The following is a 16,565-nucleotide window of genomic DNA, read 5'->3' on the forward strand; positions in this document are numbered from 1 at the left end:
GAAGCAGATCCAATCAGCAATCAGCGCGCGCGGGTTCTGGGCCGTAGAGCCACTTCTGGAGTAGGCTGAGGCGATCTGAGGTCTGTGGTGCGGAGGAGGTAAGCGTTTGGCCGGGAGAGCGTCTTAACGGGTGAAACTTACTCCCGCGGTTGACAACTCCTAGGATATGGAGCTGCAGACCCCTATGGTGGGATCCTTACCTCCGAGAAACTGGATACCTGTCGTCCCACCAGGCCTGAGTCTCGTTCTTCTCCGGCTCTAGAATCCCACCGGTTAGGAGAGAAAGACATAGGGGTGGGGAATTTGAAAGAACGAGTTAACTGTCGGGCCTCCCTTGAGATTTGCCAAACCTCTTTTTTCCTGAGCTTCTTGATTTTTTCACACACAGTCTGAAGAAGATAATGAGCGCTTGTTACTGTTGGGGTTGAGCGGTGGGGCTGGGGAGTGGGGAGGGAGGGACTGGGCAGAAATCCAGTCACGCCTAAGTGGCCCAGGCCTTCTGGTCTAGGTTTCCATCTCTTAGTGGATTTCTGGACTTAAGCTCTCTTATTTGAAAAGAATTTTTTTTTTGTGGTTAAAAAAAAAACCATATATACAAAATTTACCATAAAAATTGAGATATAATTGAGGTATATTAGTTTCAGGTGTACAGTGTAATGATTTAATGTTTGTATGTTGTATGTATTGGGAAATGATCACCACAGTAAGTCTAACATCCATTACTATACATAGTTACAAAATGTTTTTTACCCCCTGTGGTGAGAATTTTTAAGTCTTCTCTTAGCAACTTTCGTATATGTTTTCATATAGTATTATTTTCTGTAGTCACCACGCTGTACATTATATTCCCATGACTTACTTATTTTGTAACTAAGTTTGTGCCTTTCAACCCTCTCCACCCATTTGCGTGCCCACCCCTGCCCATCTTTGGCAACCACCAATCTGGGTGTTTTGTTTTTTTTTTTAATCTGTGAGCTTGTCTTTTTTATTATTATTTTTAGATACCACATGTAAGTGAGATCATATGGTATGTCTTTCTCTGTCCGACTTATTTCACACTGCATAATGCTCTCAAGGTCCATTGGTGTTGCCAGTGAGGAGATTTCATTCTTCTTTATGGCTGAATAAAATGTACTTATATATGTCTGTCTATTTTGTATTGGATTATCTTTATTCATCAGTCGGTACACACTTAGGTTGTCCTTGCTGTTGTAAGTCATGCTGCCATGAACATAAGGCTGCATATATATTTTTAAATTAATGTTTTCGTTTTTTTTGGATAAACACCCAGAAGTGGAATTGCTGGATCATATGGTAGTTCTGTCTTTACCTTTTTGAAGAACCTTTATAATATTTCCCATAGTGGCCACACCAATTTATGTTTTCACCAACAGTGAACAAGGAAATTCCTTTTTCCCCACATCCTGGCCAACACTGGTTTCATAATTGCCACTCTAACATCTCATTGTGTTTTTTTTTTAATTAATTAATTTATTTTAATTGGAGGCTAATTACTTTATTGTAGTGGTTTTTGCCATACATCAACGTGAATCAGCCACAGGCGCACATGTGTTCCCCATCCAGAACCCCCCTCCCAGCTCCCTCCCCATCCCATCCCCCAGGGTCATCCCAGGGCACCAGCCCTGAGCACCCTGTCTCATGCATTAAACTTAGACCTGCGATCTGCTTCACTTATGATAATATACATGTTTCAACGCTACCCTCTCAAATCATCCCACCCTCACCTTCTCCCACAGAGTCCAAAAGACTGTTCTTTATAGGGTCATAGTTACCATCTTTCTAAATTCCACATATATGCGTTAGTATACTGTATTGGTGTTTTTCTTTCTGACTTACTTCACTCTGTATAATAGGCTCCAGTTTCATCCACCTCATTAGAACTGATTCAAATGCATTATTTTTAATGGCTGAGTAATATTCCATTGTGTATATGTACCACAGCTTTCTTATCCATTCGTCTGCCGATGGGCATCTAGGTTGCTTCCATGGCCTGGCTATTGTAAACAGTGCTGCAATGAACATTGGGGTACACGTGTCTCTTTCAATTCTGGTTTCCTCAGTGTGTATGCCCAGCAGTGGGATTGCGAGCTCGTATGGCAATTCTATTTCCAGTTTTTTAAGGAATCTCCACACTGTTCTTCATGTGGCTGTACTAGTTTGCATTCCCACCAAGGCTGTAAGAGGGTTCCTTTTTCTGCTCACCCTCTCCAGCATTTATTGTTTGTAGACTTTTTGATAGCAGCCATTCTGACTGGTGTGAGATGGTACCTCATTGTGGTTTTGATTTGCATTTACTTGATAATGTTTAGTACTTTTTCATGTAACTGTTGGTCATCTGTATGTCTTCTTTGGAACATTTTCATTTTTAAGTCATATTACTTTTTGGTATTGACTTGTCTGAGTTTTTCATGTATTTTGGATAGTAACCACATATCAGATATATGATTTGCAAATATTTTCCCCCATTCAGTTAGTAGTTGCCTTTTCATTCTGTTAATGGTTTCCTTTGCTGTGCAGAGGCTTTATAGTTTAATATAGTCCTACTTGTTTATTTTTGTTTTTTACCAAACTCCCCAAATCACCAAGACCGATGACAAGAAAGTTGCCACTTATGTCTTCTTCTAGGAGTCTTAGAGTTTTAAGTCTTACATTCGAGTCTTTTAACCATTTGGAGTTAATTTTTGGGTATGGTTTCATTCTTTTGTGTGTGGCTGTCCAGATTTTCCAACACCATTATTGAGAAGACTCTCCCTGTCATATATTCTTGGCTCATTTGTCATAAAATTAATTGACCTTATATGTGTGGGTTTACCTCAGGGCTCTTTATTCTGTTTTGTTGACCTATGTGTAAAATTTGCCATCTTAATCTTTTTTATCCAATAAATCAGATCAGATCAGTCGCTCAGTCGTGTCTGACTCTTTGCGACCCCATGAATCACAGCATGCCAGGCCTCCCTGTCCATCACCAACTCCCGGAGTTCACCCAGACTCATGTCCATCGAGTCAGTGATGCCATCCAGCCATCTCATCCTCTGTCGTCCCCTTCTTCACTTGCCCCCAATCCCTCCCAGCATCAGAGTCTTTTCCAATGAGTCAACTCTTCGCATGAGGTGGCCAAAGTACTGGAGTTTCAGCTTTAGCATCATTCCTTCCAAAGAAATCCCAGGGCTGATCTCCTTTAGGATGGACTGGTTGGATCTCCTTGCAGTCCAAGGGACTCTCAAGAGTCTTCTCCAACACCACAGTTCAAAAGCATCAATTCTTCAGTGCCCAGCTTTCTTCACAGTCCAACTCTCACATCCATACATGACCACAGGAAAAACCATAGCCTTGACTAGACGGACCTTTGTTGGCAAAGGAATGTCTCTGCTTTTGCATATGCTATCTAGGTAGGTCATAACTTTCCTTCCAAGGAGTAAGCGTCTTTTAATTTCATGGCTGCAGTCACCATCTGTAGTGATTTTGGAGCCCAGAAAAATAAAGTCTGACACTGGTTCCACTGTTTCCCCATCTATTTCCCATGAAGTGGTGGGACCGTATGCCATGATCTTTGTTTTCTGAATGTTGAGCTTTAAACCAACTTTTTCACTCTCCACTTTCACTTTCATCAAGAGGCTTTTTAGTTCCTCTTCACTTTCTGCCATAAGGGTGGTGTCATCTGCATATCTGAGGTTATTGATATTTCTCCCGGCAATCTTGATTCCAGTTTGTGTTTCTTCCAGTCCAGCGTTTCTCATGATGTACTCTGCATGTAAGTTAAATAAGCAGGGTGACAATATACAGCCTTGATGAACTCCTTTTCCTATTTGGAACCAGTCTGTTGTTCCATGTCCAGTTCTAACTATTGCTTCCTGACCTGCATACAAATTTGTCAAGAGGCAGATCAGGTGGTCTGGTATTCCCATCTCTTTCAGAATTTTCCACAGTTTATTCTTGTCAAATGGTCTCCCTAAAACACTTCCTCCAGAAGCCCACTCAGAAGGCATCTGGTTGCCTGTTTCAAACCAGATAAATTGCTTCTTTGCTTTTGCTTTGTCGTAGACCCCAGATGGGCTTTCCTGGTAGCTCAGCAGTAAAGAATCCACCTGTAATGAAGGAGTCACAGTAGACATGGGTTTGATTCCTGGGTGGGAGAAGATCCCCTGGAGGAGGGCATGGCAGCCCACTCCAGTATTCTTGGCTGGAGAATCCCATGGACAGAAGAGCCTGGCAGACTACAGTCCAAAGGGTTGCAAAGAGTCAGGCACGACTGAGGCAACTTAGCACGCACACACGCACAGACCCGAAATACAGTGAGGTAACTGCCCATAGGAAATACTTGTTAAAGGTTCCCCCCGCCCCTAAATTTTAAATTCCCCCTGACTTCCCCGGTGGCTCAGTGGTAAAGAGTTTACCTGCCAATGCAGGAGATGTGGGTTCCATCCCTGGGTGGGGAAGATACCCTGGAGAAGGAAATGGCAACCCATTCCAGTATTCTTGCCTGGGAAATCCCACAGCTAGAGGAGCCTGGTGGGCTACAGTCCATGGGGTCGCAAAAGAGTTGGACAGGGCATAGTGACTAAACAACAGCAACAGCAAATTTTAAAGGCTCCCATTATTTGACATGTCCTAACTAGAAATTCTCATTTCTTCTCTGCCTTCTGATCTAATCACACCAGTTTCTTCTGTGTCTCACAAATTTTTCTTGTTCATACTTGGTCTAATCTTGCTTTTAATTCTTTGAGAGAGTATCTCTATAGCAAATCTAACCTTCATCTTTACAGTTTCTCATAATCGTTGTCATTCTAGGGAGCTAGCACTGTGTACTGAGCACTGTACTAAGCTATTTGTTCTTCTCAGTAGATTTCTCTGATCTTCGATATAGTTAATTCTGAAAGCACTTGCAGTCTTTATTGTATAATTTACTACCTTATAGCACTTGCAACTACCTGGAGAAATTTCAGATATTTAGTTGTCCATTTATTTATATTGTCTCTCTTCATTGAAAATGTATGCTGCATGAGGACAGACTTCATCTACACAGTTAGAACCACAGTGTCTGACAAATGGCCCACATTAAGATAATGTGTCAGATAAATAAATATAGCTTAGAATTACATGGGTACTTCCTATTAATTTATTTCATGTATATTATTCTTCCAATGATAGTATGAGGTTCTTTAATATTAAATCTTGGTTTTAGATTTTTTAAGTTTGTATGGCATAGTATCTCTAAATATAGCACTACTGTTCTTCAGTAAGTGACTCCAGATTGTAATACTGAGGACTTCAAAATATCTGAGGACGTGTTCTCTTTATAGAAAGGTAGATTTAAGGGTATATGTTTGGGGAATGATAAATTTAAACCCTTGTGTTAGTCACTCAGTCGTGTCCGACTCTTTGCGACCCATGGACTGTAGCCCACCAGGCTCCTCGGTCCATGGAATTCCCCAGGCAAGAATACTAGAGTGAATTGCCATTTCCTTCTCCAAAATTTAAATCCTTAAGTATTCTTATTTATTTGTTACATTGAGTTGTACATTCAGCTAGCTTGTTGAATATCTATACATATACATGCATGCAGAATTTTACATTAATTTTTCTCACTGATAATGTATTTATTGGCTAGTATTCTGCAAGATGGGGAAGGATCAATTTGCACTTAATTTCTAAATTAAGGTATATTTAAAACATATATAATGTTTGATTTTTTGCTTAAAAATTTTCTAAAATTGTTAATGACTGTTTATAGCTTTGTGAACTTAACTATCTTTTGTGTATAGCAAGGAAGATTTTTAGTGTAAACACATTTGGATATGGCATAAATTGTTTAACCAACCTTCTACCAGTTAACATTCATTTTGTTAATGTTAGTAGCCAATACTGATACAATTCTTTATATGCCAGGGACATTTCTAAGAACTTTGCATATATTAACTCAGTTAATTGTCATAACAATCCTATAAAATAAGTAATACCGTCTTCGTTTTACAGATTAGGAAACTGAGGCATCAGCAATGTAAGTGACTTGCCGAAGGTCATCAGGCTTGTAAATTCTGAAGCGAGAATTTAAACCAGGACAGTCTAATTGGAGAGTTCACTCACATGAGTGTTATTATTGATAATGTTGCAGAAAGCATACCAATGTAGACTTATGCAAATATATCTGTAGGATTATTCCTGGGAGTAGAATTTCTGATTCAAAAGATAAATACATTTAAAGTTGTAATGGATATTGCTACTATCCTACAAAGGGATTGATCTTCAGACAATGCATGCCTGTTGTTTTACACTCTTGCCAATATTGTTTTTTTTTAATTAATTTTTCATTATTGCTTGTCTGAATGAAAAAATAATTTTAATTTGCATTTTTATGACATGGGTAAGGATAATGCATTTTTCTATATAAAATGTAATTCTTTTTTTTTAATTCCTCATTTGTTTTCTTTACTCATTTCTATTTGAGTGTTTTTATTGTTTGCCTTCTTATTGCAAAATAAATACAGATACGAAAAACCTCACACAAAATAAATATAAAATTTATAAATTATTATAAGATGAATACCCTTATTACAATGCAGATCAAGAAATGAAATGTTGGTAATCATTGCAGAAGTCTCTCCATTTGGCTCATCTCAATCACAGCCTCCCATCTTCTTTTACCTCCTCTTTCTCACTATCCAAAAGTAATTAATATCCTGACTTTTATAGTGGTCATTTTTAAAATTTTTTCTGATTTGTTGTTACTTTTTTCTATTAATTTGTGAGCATTCATTATTCATTAAGAAATTAGTTCTTGGATGCCAAGTATATTACAAATTTCTTTATTAAGTTTTTGGGTTTTAACTTTTAACTTTTTAATGATATCTTTGTCCATTCAGAATTCTAAAAATTTTATATAGTGATTTTACTTAGTTTTGTCTAGAAAGGCCTTTCCTCATCTAAGATCTAAAAAAATATTTTTTCCCTGTTCTTTATGGTTTGGATTTTTTGAGGGATGGAGGAGTACTATAAAGATTGAGGCATATATCTGTGCTCATTTTTCCTCACAAAAATTGCACATTTGTTAAAAAGAATGAGGAAAGTGTGTATGGGCCAAAATATATCTGGAAAAAAAAGCAATATATATCATAGGTCCCTGAATGTGTGACTCTGGAAAGGTTTTGTGTTCCACTGTTCAGTTGCCTATCTATGTGCTAATTGAACACTATCATAATTAATATAATTTTTTTAAAATAAGTTTGACAACTGGTAAAACAAGTCTTCCCGTCTTAATCTTTGTGAGGATCTTGACTGTTTTGACCATCTGCACTTCCATATAAATTTTAGAATTAGCTTGTCAGATGCCACAAAAAGAAATGAAAACTTTTGAAATTTTGAAATAATATTGAATAGATCAACTTGGAAAGAATTTTATATCCTTAAAACATTGAGTCCTCCAATCTGTGACATAACTTTACATATCTTTAAAACTCTCTATTGATAAGTAATAGATCTTCCAAATCACCTGGCCTCTCTATTTCTTGACCTCCTTTCCTCCAGTGATTATATTCTCTACCTTAGCTTAGGTACTCACTCCTCTGGTCATACTAATTTAGACTTTGTCTTTCTTTCATTTTGTCTCTGTTTTTACCTGTCCTGCTTCACTATAGACGAAAACACACAAACACGTTCTACTTTCACTTTAAATTCATGCCTACTAACTTCAAGTGGGCTTTAATGTTACCCAGTTATCCTACTATTTCACCCTCTTCCACTCTTTTATATATGTATTTTATATATTTTTTTCCCTTTCTTAAATCTCCACTGCATTTTTCCCATCTTCTTTCATAGCTGATGACCTTAGTTACCACTTCACTAATGAAAGAGAAGCAATCCAGACAGAACTTACATAAGCTTACATATTTATTCATCTTCCTGTATCTTTGCCCCTAATATTCTGCCTACCTTTCCATTAAAATGGATGAACTGCATGTACATCTGTCTTAAGCCAATCCCTCTACTTATGCATTAGATCTTTTTTTTATATTATTATTATTTTATCTATTTATTCTGTACATTAGATCTAGTTATTCTTTTTTCCTCTCCTTTCTCTTCTGCATTAGAATGTTTGCTTCTCTTACTATGTCATATAAAGATGCTATATTTCATCCTACTTTAAAAAAAATTATAACTTTCTTGACCTTGTATCTTACTGCAGCTGGGACCTTGTTTCTTCCCTTTAGAGAAAAAATTCTTAAAAGTGTTTTATATACTGGATATGTTTAATTCTTTGCCTGCTGTCTCTTGAATCTACTTCAGTCAGGCTTTCACTTCCATGATTCTCTTGAAGCTACTTTTATGAAGGTTAACAGTGACCTCCATTTTTGTTATTTACTTCAATGAAATTGTGTGACACATTATTCCAAAACTTATGTAATAGGGGCCGGGCAGGTGCACAACTGTTAGGGCGTGGCCATTAGCACGGTGCTTAGAAGTTGTGCTCCAACACTGGTCAGTCTTTCAGTGGTCTTCACAACAGAAAGTGCAGTGAAGTGGATCTTGGGCTTCTCTGCGGCTTCTCTCCAGCTTCTCCAGGCCCTCCGGTTTCAGGCTGGTGGGTGAGCTGAGGGGCCAGAGTACAGGCTAAGGGCTGTGTCCTGTAGAGATATAGAGCCCTCACCTTGAAGCATCAGGGAACATATCCCCTATCCCCGCCTCTGTGATCAAATGACCTTGGCAGTATCCATGGGTCACAGTGTGTGGGACCTGGCCCTAATTTGGGTGGACTGAGGGCAGGCTGGGTCTTGGGCACCTTGTTCCCTCAGTGATAATGACTGGGCAGAGTCTGGGAACCTGGCCCTGAGGGCCCTACCAGCTGAGAGCTGTCTCTTCAGCCAGGCCCGGGCACTGGCTGGAAGACTCAGGCTGAGTGCTGGATGGCTGCTCCCAGGCAAGGGAAATCGCTCATGTAGAGACCCCCCTTCTCTTAGCCTGGACCTTGGGGGGCAAAAGTTGAGCTTTGGGACTTTTCCCTCTCTTGTCAGAACAGGGAATAACATTTGCTTTGGTGGCGGTTTATAGAGACATCAACCTGTGACCTGACCTCAAGAACCAAGGACCTCTGACCTCATCTTGTTTTCTCTGCCTTACTCTGCTCTAATCACAGTGGCTTCTTTACTGCTTTAGGACACAGCAGTCATGTTACTTCCCCAGGACCTTTGTACTTACAGTTCCCCCTGCCTAGAGCCTCTTCTCCTAAATATCCATGTGTCTTACTTCCTTCTGTCTTTCGTATTTTTGCTAAGTTGTCTCATTGACCTTATATGACCACCTTGTGAAAAATGATGTTGCCCCTGTCTGAGCACTCCATATGTTTCTTCCTTGTCTTGCTTTTCTTCATAGTTCTTTAAACTGTTTGATATATAACACATATGTATAGTTAATCTTTTATTTTATTTATAGTTTATTTATATTTGTTTTAATCTTTTGAGTTTATATTGTTTTCCTCAAGTGAAATGTAACATCCTTGGTTGGAGGAATATTTGCCTGTTTTCTTCACTGTTACATCTTTAGCTTCTAGGTGAGTATCTGGCAGGTAGTGGGTATCAATGAATATTGTTAAATGAATACTTTTTACTTTAGTTTTTCTTAACAAGGTTAACAAAAATCATAAGGCACATGTCATTGAATCAGCAAGATCTAGATCCAGATAGTACTACAGATGTGGAAGATGTTGCTGATGCTGAAGAAGAACTTGTTAAAAAATGTGAAGAAATGTGGAAAGATATGGAAGAAGTAAGTATCAAGACATAAAAGTGATATACTAATTAATTACTGTGAGGTTGAATTCCATTTCAGTAATAGATGTAAGAAAGAATTACACTGATTTCTGAAAGCAGTTATGCACATGTGCAGTTGTGTCGGACTCTCTGTGACCCTATGGACCGTAGCCATATGTGACCCTATGGACCTGCCAGGCTCCTCTGTCCATGAGATTTTCCAGGCAAGAATACTGGAGTGGGTTGCCATGCCCTCCTCTAGGGGATCTTCATGACCCAGGGATCAAACCTGCATCTCCTGTGTCTTCTGGATTGGCAGGCGGATTCTTTACTGCTGAGCCACCAGGGAACCCTGAAAGCCATTATATTATATGATACATACTTACATATTTTTTAGATTTATAAGCATTCATTTTAGAAATTTTATACTAGGTGAGCTGTAGAAAGAGAAAAAATTAGCAGTCTCTGTCCTCAAGGAGATTATCATCTAATTCAGGCAATCACAAATTATAATATGGTGGTAAAGTTTAAAGACTACACTTAAAAGGAGTACTAAGCCTAGCCCGAAGGTATCAAAGGTAGCTTTCTTAAAGAGGAAATAATACTGAATTCATTTCAAAAGGATAAATAGGAGTTAGCCTGTGAAAGTGGGAGAGGTATACAAAGTAGAAAGAACAAAATACATAAATGTTGGGAGAATTTAGAGAACTCTTAGTAGAATAGTATGACATTTAAATTAGGAGAAGAAGGATTTGTAGAGTGAGACTGGAGAGGTAATTAGGGGCAAGACATGAAGGATTTTGTTGAATGAATATTATGGGGAACTATTAAAGGATTATAAACATGAAGTGGCATTATGAGATACCTTGTTTGAGGAAATAACTCTGGTAGTTTTGAAGAGGATGGAATGTAGAAAAATGAGACTACAGAAAGAAAGAAAGAATATTCAGGAGGCTCTAGTAGTGGTCCTGTAAGAAGTACTAAAGCCAGATGTCATTGCAATAGAAGAATGGATTTAAGAGATACTAAGAAGATTGGACTAAAAGGACCTGGAGGTTAATTTGTGAAATGGTTATGGGGAATTACAGATAGTTTTAGGAGAAGGCAATGGCACCCCACTCCAGTACTCTTGCCTGGAAAATCTCATGGGCGGAGGAGCCTGGTAGGCTGCAGTCCATAGGGTCGCTAAGAGTTGGACATGATTGAGGGACTTCACTTTCACTTTTCACTTTCATGCATTGGAGAAGGAAATGGCAACCCACTCCAGTGTTCTTGCCTGGAGAGTCCCAGGGACGGGGGAGCCTGGTGGGCTGCCGTCTATGGGGTCGCACAGAGTCGGACAGGACTGAAGTGACTTAGCAGTTAGATTACTAGCTTGGGCCATTGAGTGGTTAGTGGTTTTATTTTCCAAGACAGAGAATATAAAGAGTAAGAACACTTTATACTTAATGGGGTTTGAGTGAAAATATGAATTAATTTAGAAAATTTGATTGAATTATATGTACATTTTCTGAGTTAATGAGATAGAATCACTCTGGTGCCCTATAGTATGCTGGTAAAAATTTGTTATACTCAAAATTGTGTAATATATGATACAGGCCATAGACATTTTTTTACATCTTATTCCCAGTAAAATTTTACATTAAGGCAGGTTAATGGTTTTTTTATTTTTTCCTTTTTAAAAAAATTATTATTTTTTGAACATATATCCTTGGTACTCTGTGATTACTGAAATTTTAAGATACTCTGTGTTGCTTTTGAAATATTTTCAATATAGAATTTTGAATTTAAAAAATAACAAAAAATTTTTATGGAAAAGTATTGCAACTAGAAATAAGCACAATTAACATTTAAGTTGCCCATATTTTTACTTAGATATAATCACTATTAACAATTGTGAATTCTTTTTCAATAGCATAGTAGCAATGTCTGCTGATGATTTTATTTTCATATGATTTTAACTGTCTTCTTACCTTTTTTGTTATCTTTCTGTACTGCTTTCCTCCTTGTTCTGTTATTTCCCATTTTTCCATTATTTACTTTCTAATTCACCCTAGCTATTAGTTTTTATTTTTCTTATGCTCATTTTTTCATTCTGTGTTGAGTCAAGAGTCCACTTGTACTTTTGTTGTGTTCATGTTGGGACCTGTTTGGCTTCCTTCTTGATCCTCTTGCTTAGGAAGTAAGGATTTTAAAGATTGTTCTCATACATAAGATATTTGTATATTGTTTTAGAGGAATATTACATTTGTATAAAAGGATAGAGGAAAGAAATTGTCTATGGTATATAGTGTGTGATTTGTTTTTCTTTTCTTTTTAAATCAAGTGTCAAAACAAATTATCACTTACTGGAACTGAGACGCTCACTGATTCAAATGCTCAGGTATGATTCCTTTTGTTCTTCCTAAAAGTAGAATACATTGTGTTTTAGGTACAAAATGTGTTTGTATTTATGCCAAGTATAACATTTTTGTTACTACCTATATTCTTAATGATTTGGAAAGTTTTCTCCTCTTTCTGATTTAAGAGAAATATTCTAAAAACTTTTTGAATAATCTGTTATAAGTAAATTCTTTATTATTTATGTTTTAACAACTACACGTGCATTCAGCACAGAGTGAATTGCTCATTGGCTGCTATCGTGATACCTTGTTAAAAATTAGAACAAAGACTGTCCTATGTTGTGTTAGGTGCAGTAGCCACAGTTATTTACTTTCTGTGTGGAATTTTGACTAATTTTACCCTAAGCTTCATAAAAGGATTAAACTATTCATCTGAATAATCAAAGACCTGTAGAATTAGCTTAGAAATATACCAGTGGTTCAGTGCAACAGGTTAAGAATTTAAAGTGTGACAGAGATGACAGCACAATCTTTGGGAAAGAGATGAATTAGTTAATAAATAATAGTGGTACAACTAGATATTCATCTGGAGAAAATAAAATTGGACTTCTGTCTTTTATTGTAGAAACATAAGTTTTAGATGAATTGCTATGAAAACCTAAGAAAAGCTGGAGACTGTGCAGTCTTGGTAGAGACAGAAGAAAATGGCTTGGCTAATAATAGAAATCTAGACATGGTAAAAGAATTTAGATGCATTTGACCATATAAAAAGCTAAAAATGTTTTTAAAATAAAAATTCTAAGAACAGAGTTAAATATGCAAATAATTCCAATGAAAGTTCTCCAGAAATACTGGGAGCATGTCAAAAGACATTGGAACCTATTGAAGGCACTCAGCTGTCCATATTTGGTATCATGTGAGCATCAAAAAAAATAATGGCTTCAGTTGATTATAACAATATGAAAACATTAAAATCTATGAGCATAATACTCCTCAGTGATAAATGAGAATGAATGAGAAAGAGACAAGAAAAATGCTTATTTGTCACTTTGAAAAGTGCCTATTATAGCAGAGCTTTGAAAACTGGTCATAAAAAATTAAATCATCTTTTGTAAAAGGTTTGTATCCATCAATAAGTAAATAATGTTCTTTTGTACAGGGTAAAACTGAATATTATATTTGGGAAATCATTGTACAATAAATAAATTATCTGGTTTCCTTGGGAAACATGATTCTTTTTTTGTAGAAATTGAGACCTTCTGAATCAGAATCACTAGTGATGAAGCCTGTAAGATTCCTGAATGATTTTCGGGCAATAAGCCAAACATCAGTTTTGAGGGAAGTGCTCAGGTAGTGGTAAATAATCAGTATCCTGAGATAGTCAGTAATAGCATTATCCAAAGAATCCACAAAATGTCTTTTACTATTGTGTTGGGGGTCTCCCACATTCCTCCCAGGTTTGATGCTGCTGCTAAGTTGCTTCAGTCATGTCCGACTCTGTGTGACCGCATAGACGGCAGCCCACCAGGCTCCCCTGTCCCTGGGATTCTCCAGGCAAGAACACTGGAGTGGGTTGCCATTTCCTTCTCCAATGCATGAAAGTGAAAAGTGAAAGTGATGTTGCTCAGTCGTGTCCGACTCATAGCGACCCCATGGACTGCAGCCTACCAGGCTCCTCCATCCATGAGATTTTCCAGGCAAGAGTACTGGAGTGGGGTGCCATTGCCTTCTCCGGCAGATTTGATGGTTCTCTACAGTTATTCAGAGGACTCAATCTATAGTCATCATATTCATCACTGAGATTTATTGCATTGAAATGATACAGAATAAAATTAGCAAAGGGAAAAGAAACATGGGTTGAAGTCTAGAGGAAACCAGGCATGAGCTTTCAGGACCCTTTCCCAGTGGAGTCACAAAAGACATACTTAATTACCCCATTGAGTTGTGAAGAGTGTGAAACATTGTCTACCAGGGAAGCTTATTGGAGACTCAGAGTCCAAAGTTTTTTGTGGGAGGTAGTTACATAGGCACCCTTTTGCCTGTCAGTTATCAAAACACCAGACTCTTAGGAGGAAAGCAGGTGTTCAGTATAAATTGTATTTTCTCACAGTTTAGGCACAGAGAGCCACTCTTATCAGATTGGTGGGAACCTACTTAAGATCCAGGTTCCTAGATGCCAGGGGCCAACCTTGCAAGCAGGCTTTTAAGGATAATTTCAAGCTTGCTTAGTTTATTCTTTTCAGCATATCTATTCATTTCAAAAACTTCAATATTAAAGCTCAGTCCATTTTCTAAAGGAAGAAATTAGATTTTTAAATGGGAAAACGGTAGGATTTCTCAAATTTTAAAAAAATCACTTTAGAAATACTACTCTTTTCTTTGTTAGAAAGGGTTTAATTTTATAGCAGTATCAGATGTAATTTGTGTATTTGCCTTAGCTGAGCTTTAAAAGGTAAGAGCTGAGTTTTATCAGTATGCTGCTGCTGCTGCTAAGACGCTTCAGTTGTGTCCGACTCTGTGCGACCCCATAGACGGCAGCCCACCAGGCTTCCCCATCCCTGGGATTCTCCAGGCAAGAACAGTGGAGTGGGTTGCCATTTCCTTCTCCAGTGCATGAAAGTGAAAAGTGAAAGGGAAGTCGCTCAGTTGTGTCCAACTCTTAGCGACCCCATGGACTGCAGCCTACCAGACTCCTCCATCCATGGGATTTTCCAGGCAGGAGTACTGGAGTGGGGTGCCATTGCCTTCTCTGTTTATCAGTATAGTATGAGGTTAAATTATATTTTTTAATAGGTTAAAAAAATGAGTGTCAGTAATTTTATGTATTTTGATCTAATATGTTCAGGAAAAGTGATATAGAGTCCTTATCATTTTGATAGTTTTGCCTAGTTTAAACTCTACTTTTTAAGAATTTGTTATCCTTTTATAGTTATAATAATAATTAGCATTTATAGTGACTTTATAGTTCTCAAAATCTTTTTTACATTCTTGTTTAATTATCTCTAAGAAAATTATGTTTAAACTCTTCTTTGGCAAAAAATTTGTAATACCTGTAGATGCATTTTATATAATTAAGGAAATCTTTCAAAGAGAGTAGGTTTTTCCGTCTGACTATTCAACAGCCAATGTTATGATCCAGGGTAGGGTCTTTAAGCTTCCCGATCTGTATTTTAAAGATTGATTAAACAAGAGTGCTTGAGGGACTTACCTGGTGGCGCAGTAATTGGAATCTGCCTGCCAATGCACGGGCTATGGATTTGATCTGTGGTCTGATCTGTGGGTCCAGAACTAAAATCCCACCTGCTGGAGTGCAACTAGACCCTTGCACTGCAGCTACTGAAGTTAGCGCACTCTAAAGCCCGTGCTCTGCAACAAGAGAAGTTCCTGGTCCCTGCAACTAGAGAAAGCCCAAGCTCAGCAACAAAGAGCCCATGTACCACGGCAAAGACAAAGCACAGCCAAAAATAAATACGTAAATTTTAATTATAAAAAAAAGAGTACTTGGTAACTTTTAAATATAGTTATTACAGGAATACTTATTGCTTGCCTTTTAAAAAATATTTATTTACTTAATTTTTATCTTTGTGTTGGGTCTTCTGCTGTGTGAGGGTTTTTCTCTAGTTGTACAGAGCAGGGGCTGCTCTTTAGTTGTGATATGTGGGCTTCTTGTTATGGTGGCTTCTCTTACTGTGGAGCATGGGCTCTAGGCACACAGGCTTCGGTAGCAGTGGCTTGAGAGCTCTAGAGCACAGGCTCAGGAGTTGTGACACATGGGCTTAGTTGTTCTGTGGCATGTGGGATTTTCCTTCACCAGGGTTTAAACCAGCATTCCATACATTGCAAGGCGGAGTCTTAACCACTGGACCACCAGGGAGGCCTCCCTATTGCATTTTTGAAATGTAAGTTTTTGATCTATTTGACTGCCTATAAAAATTATGTAGAAGAGATAAAAATGTTCTAAAATTTAAGCATGTGTTAGTCACTCAGTTGCGTCTGACTCTTTGCAACCCCATGGACTTTAGTCCACCAGGCTCCTATGTCCATGGTGCTTCCCAGGCAAAAATACTGGAGTGGGTTGCCATTTCCTTCTCCAGAAATTTAAGCATACATACATGTTAATTTTATGGTCTAATTTGGTAACAGATTTATCACATAGATTTGTAATTTATCAAGATTAAAATGATTGGAATCACCTAATATCAGAAACATTTATTCTAATTTATTTTTGGCTAAAGGGATATACAGTTTACAAACTTTGGTATAGTAAAACTTGTTTTGTGTGTGTATGTGTGATTTGTGGAATAAGTCTCATTTTATAATTATTTTTTATATATGTATTTAAACTATAACTGCTCAGTTAAACTAGTTGCAGTTTTTCTAAAAGTACATAGAAAGGGGAAAAAAGAGCATCTTTCAAGCAAATTTGTCCCAAAAAATTGGCAAGAAATAGCATTTTTTTTTA

The 16,565-nt window shown here is 37.6% G+C and overlaps 1 protein-coding gene across 3 annotated transcripts in view; it reads left to right on the forward strand.

Moving 5' to 3' along the window:
• The first annotated feature begins 38 nt into the window (after positions 1-38).
• Positions 39-16,565, forward strand: part of CENPK (centromere protein K) — a 55,863-nt gene continuing 39,336 nt past the window's right edge. Inside the window, exons 1-3 of one of the 3 annotated variants that reach the window (XM_059878681.1) lie at positions 39-98; positions 9,625-9,777; positions 12,088-12,144. In XM_059878681.1, the coding sequence (XP_059734664.1) occupies positions 9,661-9,777; positions 12,088-12,144 (174 nt within the window). In that variant the 5' untranslated portion in view covers positions 39-98; positions 9,625-9,660. Of the gene's footprint in view, positions 99-9,624; positions 9,778-12,087; positions 12,145-15,917; positions 16,003-16,565 lie in introns of those variants that run through there. The other 2 variants (NM_001192093.2, XM_059878682.1) reach the window with 2 other exon arrangements.

Source organism: Bos taurus, chromosome 20 (assembly GCF_002263795.3).
Source record: "Bos taurus isolate L1 Dominette 01449 registration number 42190680 breed Hereford chromosome 20, ARS-UCD2.0, whole genome shotgun sequence".
Taxonomy (NCBI): Eukaryota; Metazoa; Chordata; class Mammalia; order Artiodactyla; family Bovidae; genus Bos; species Bos taurus.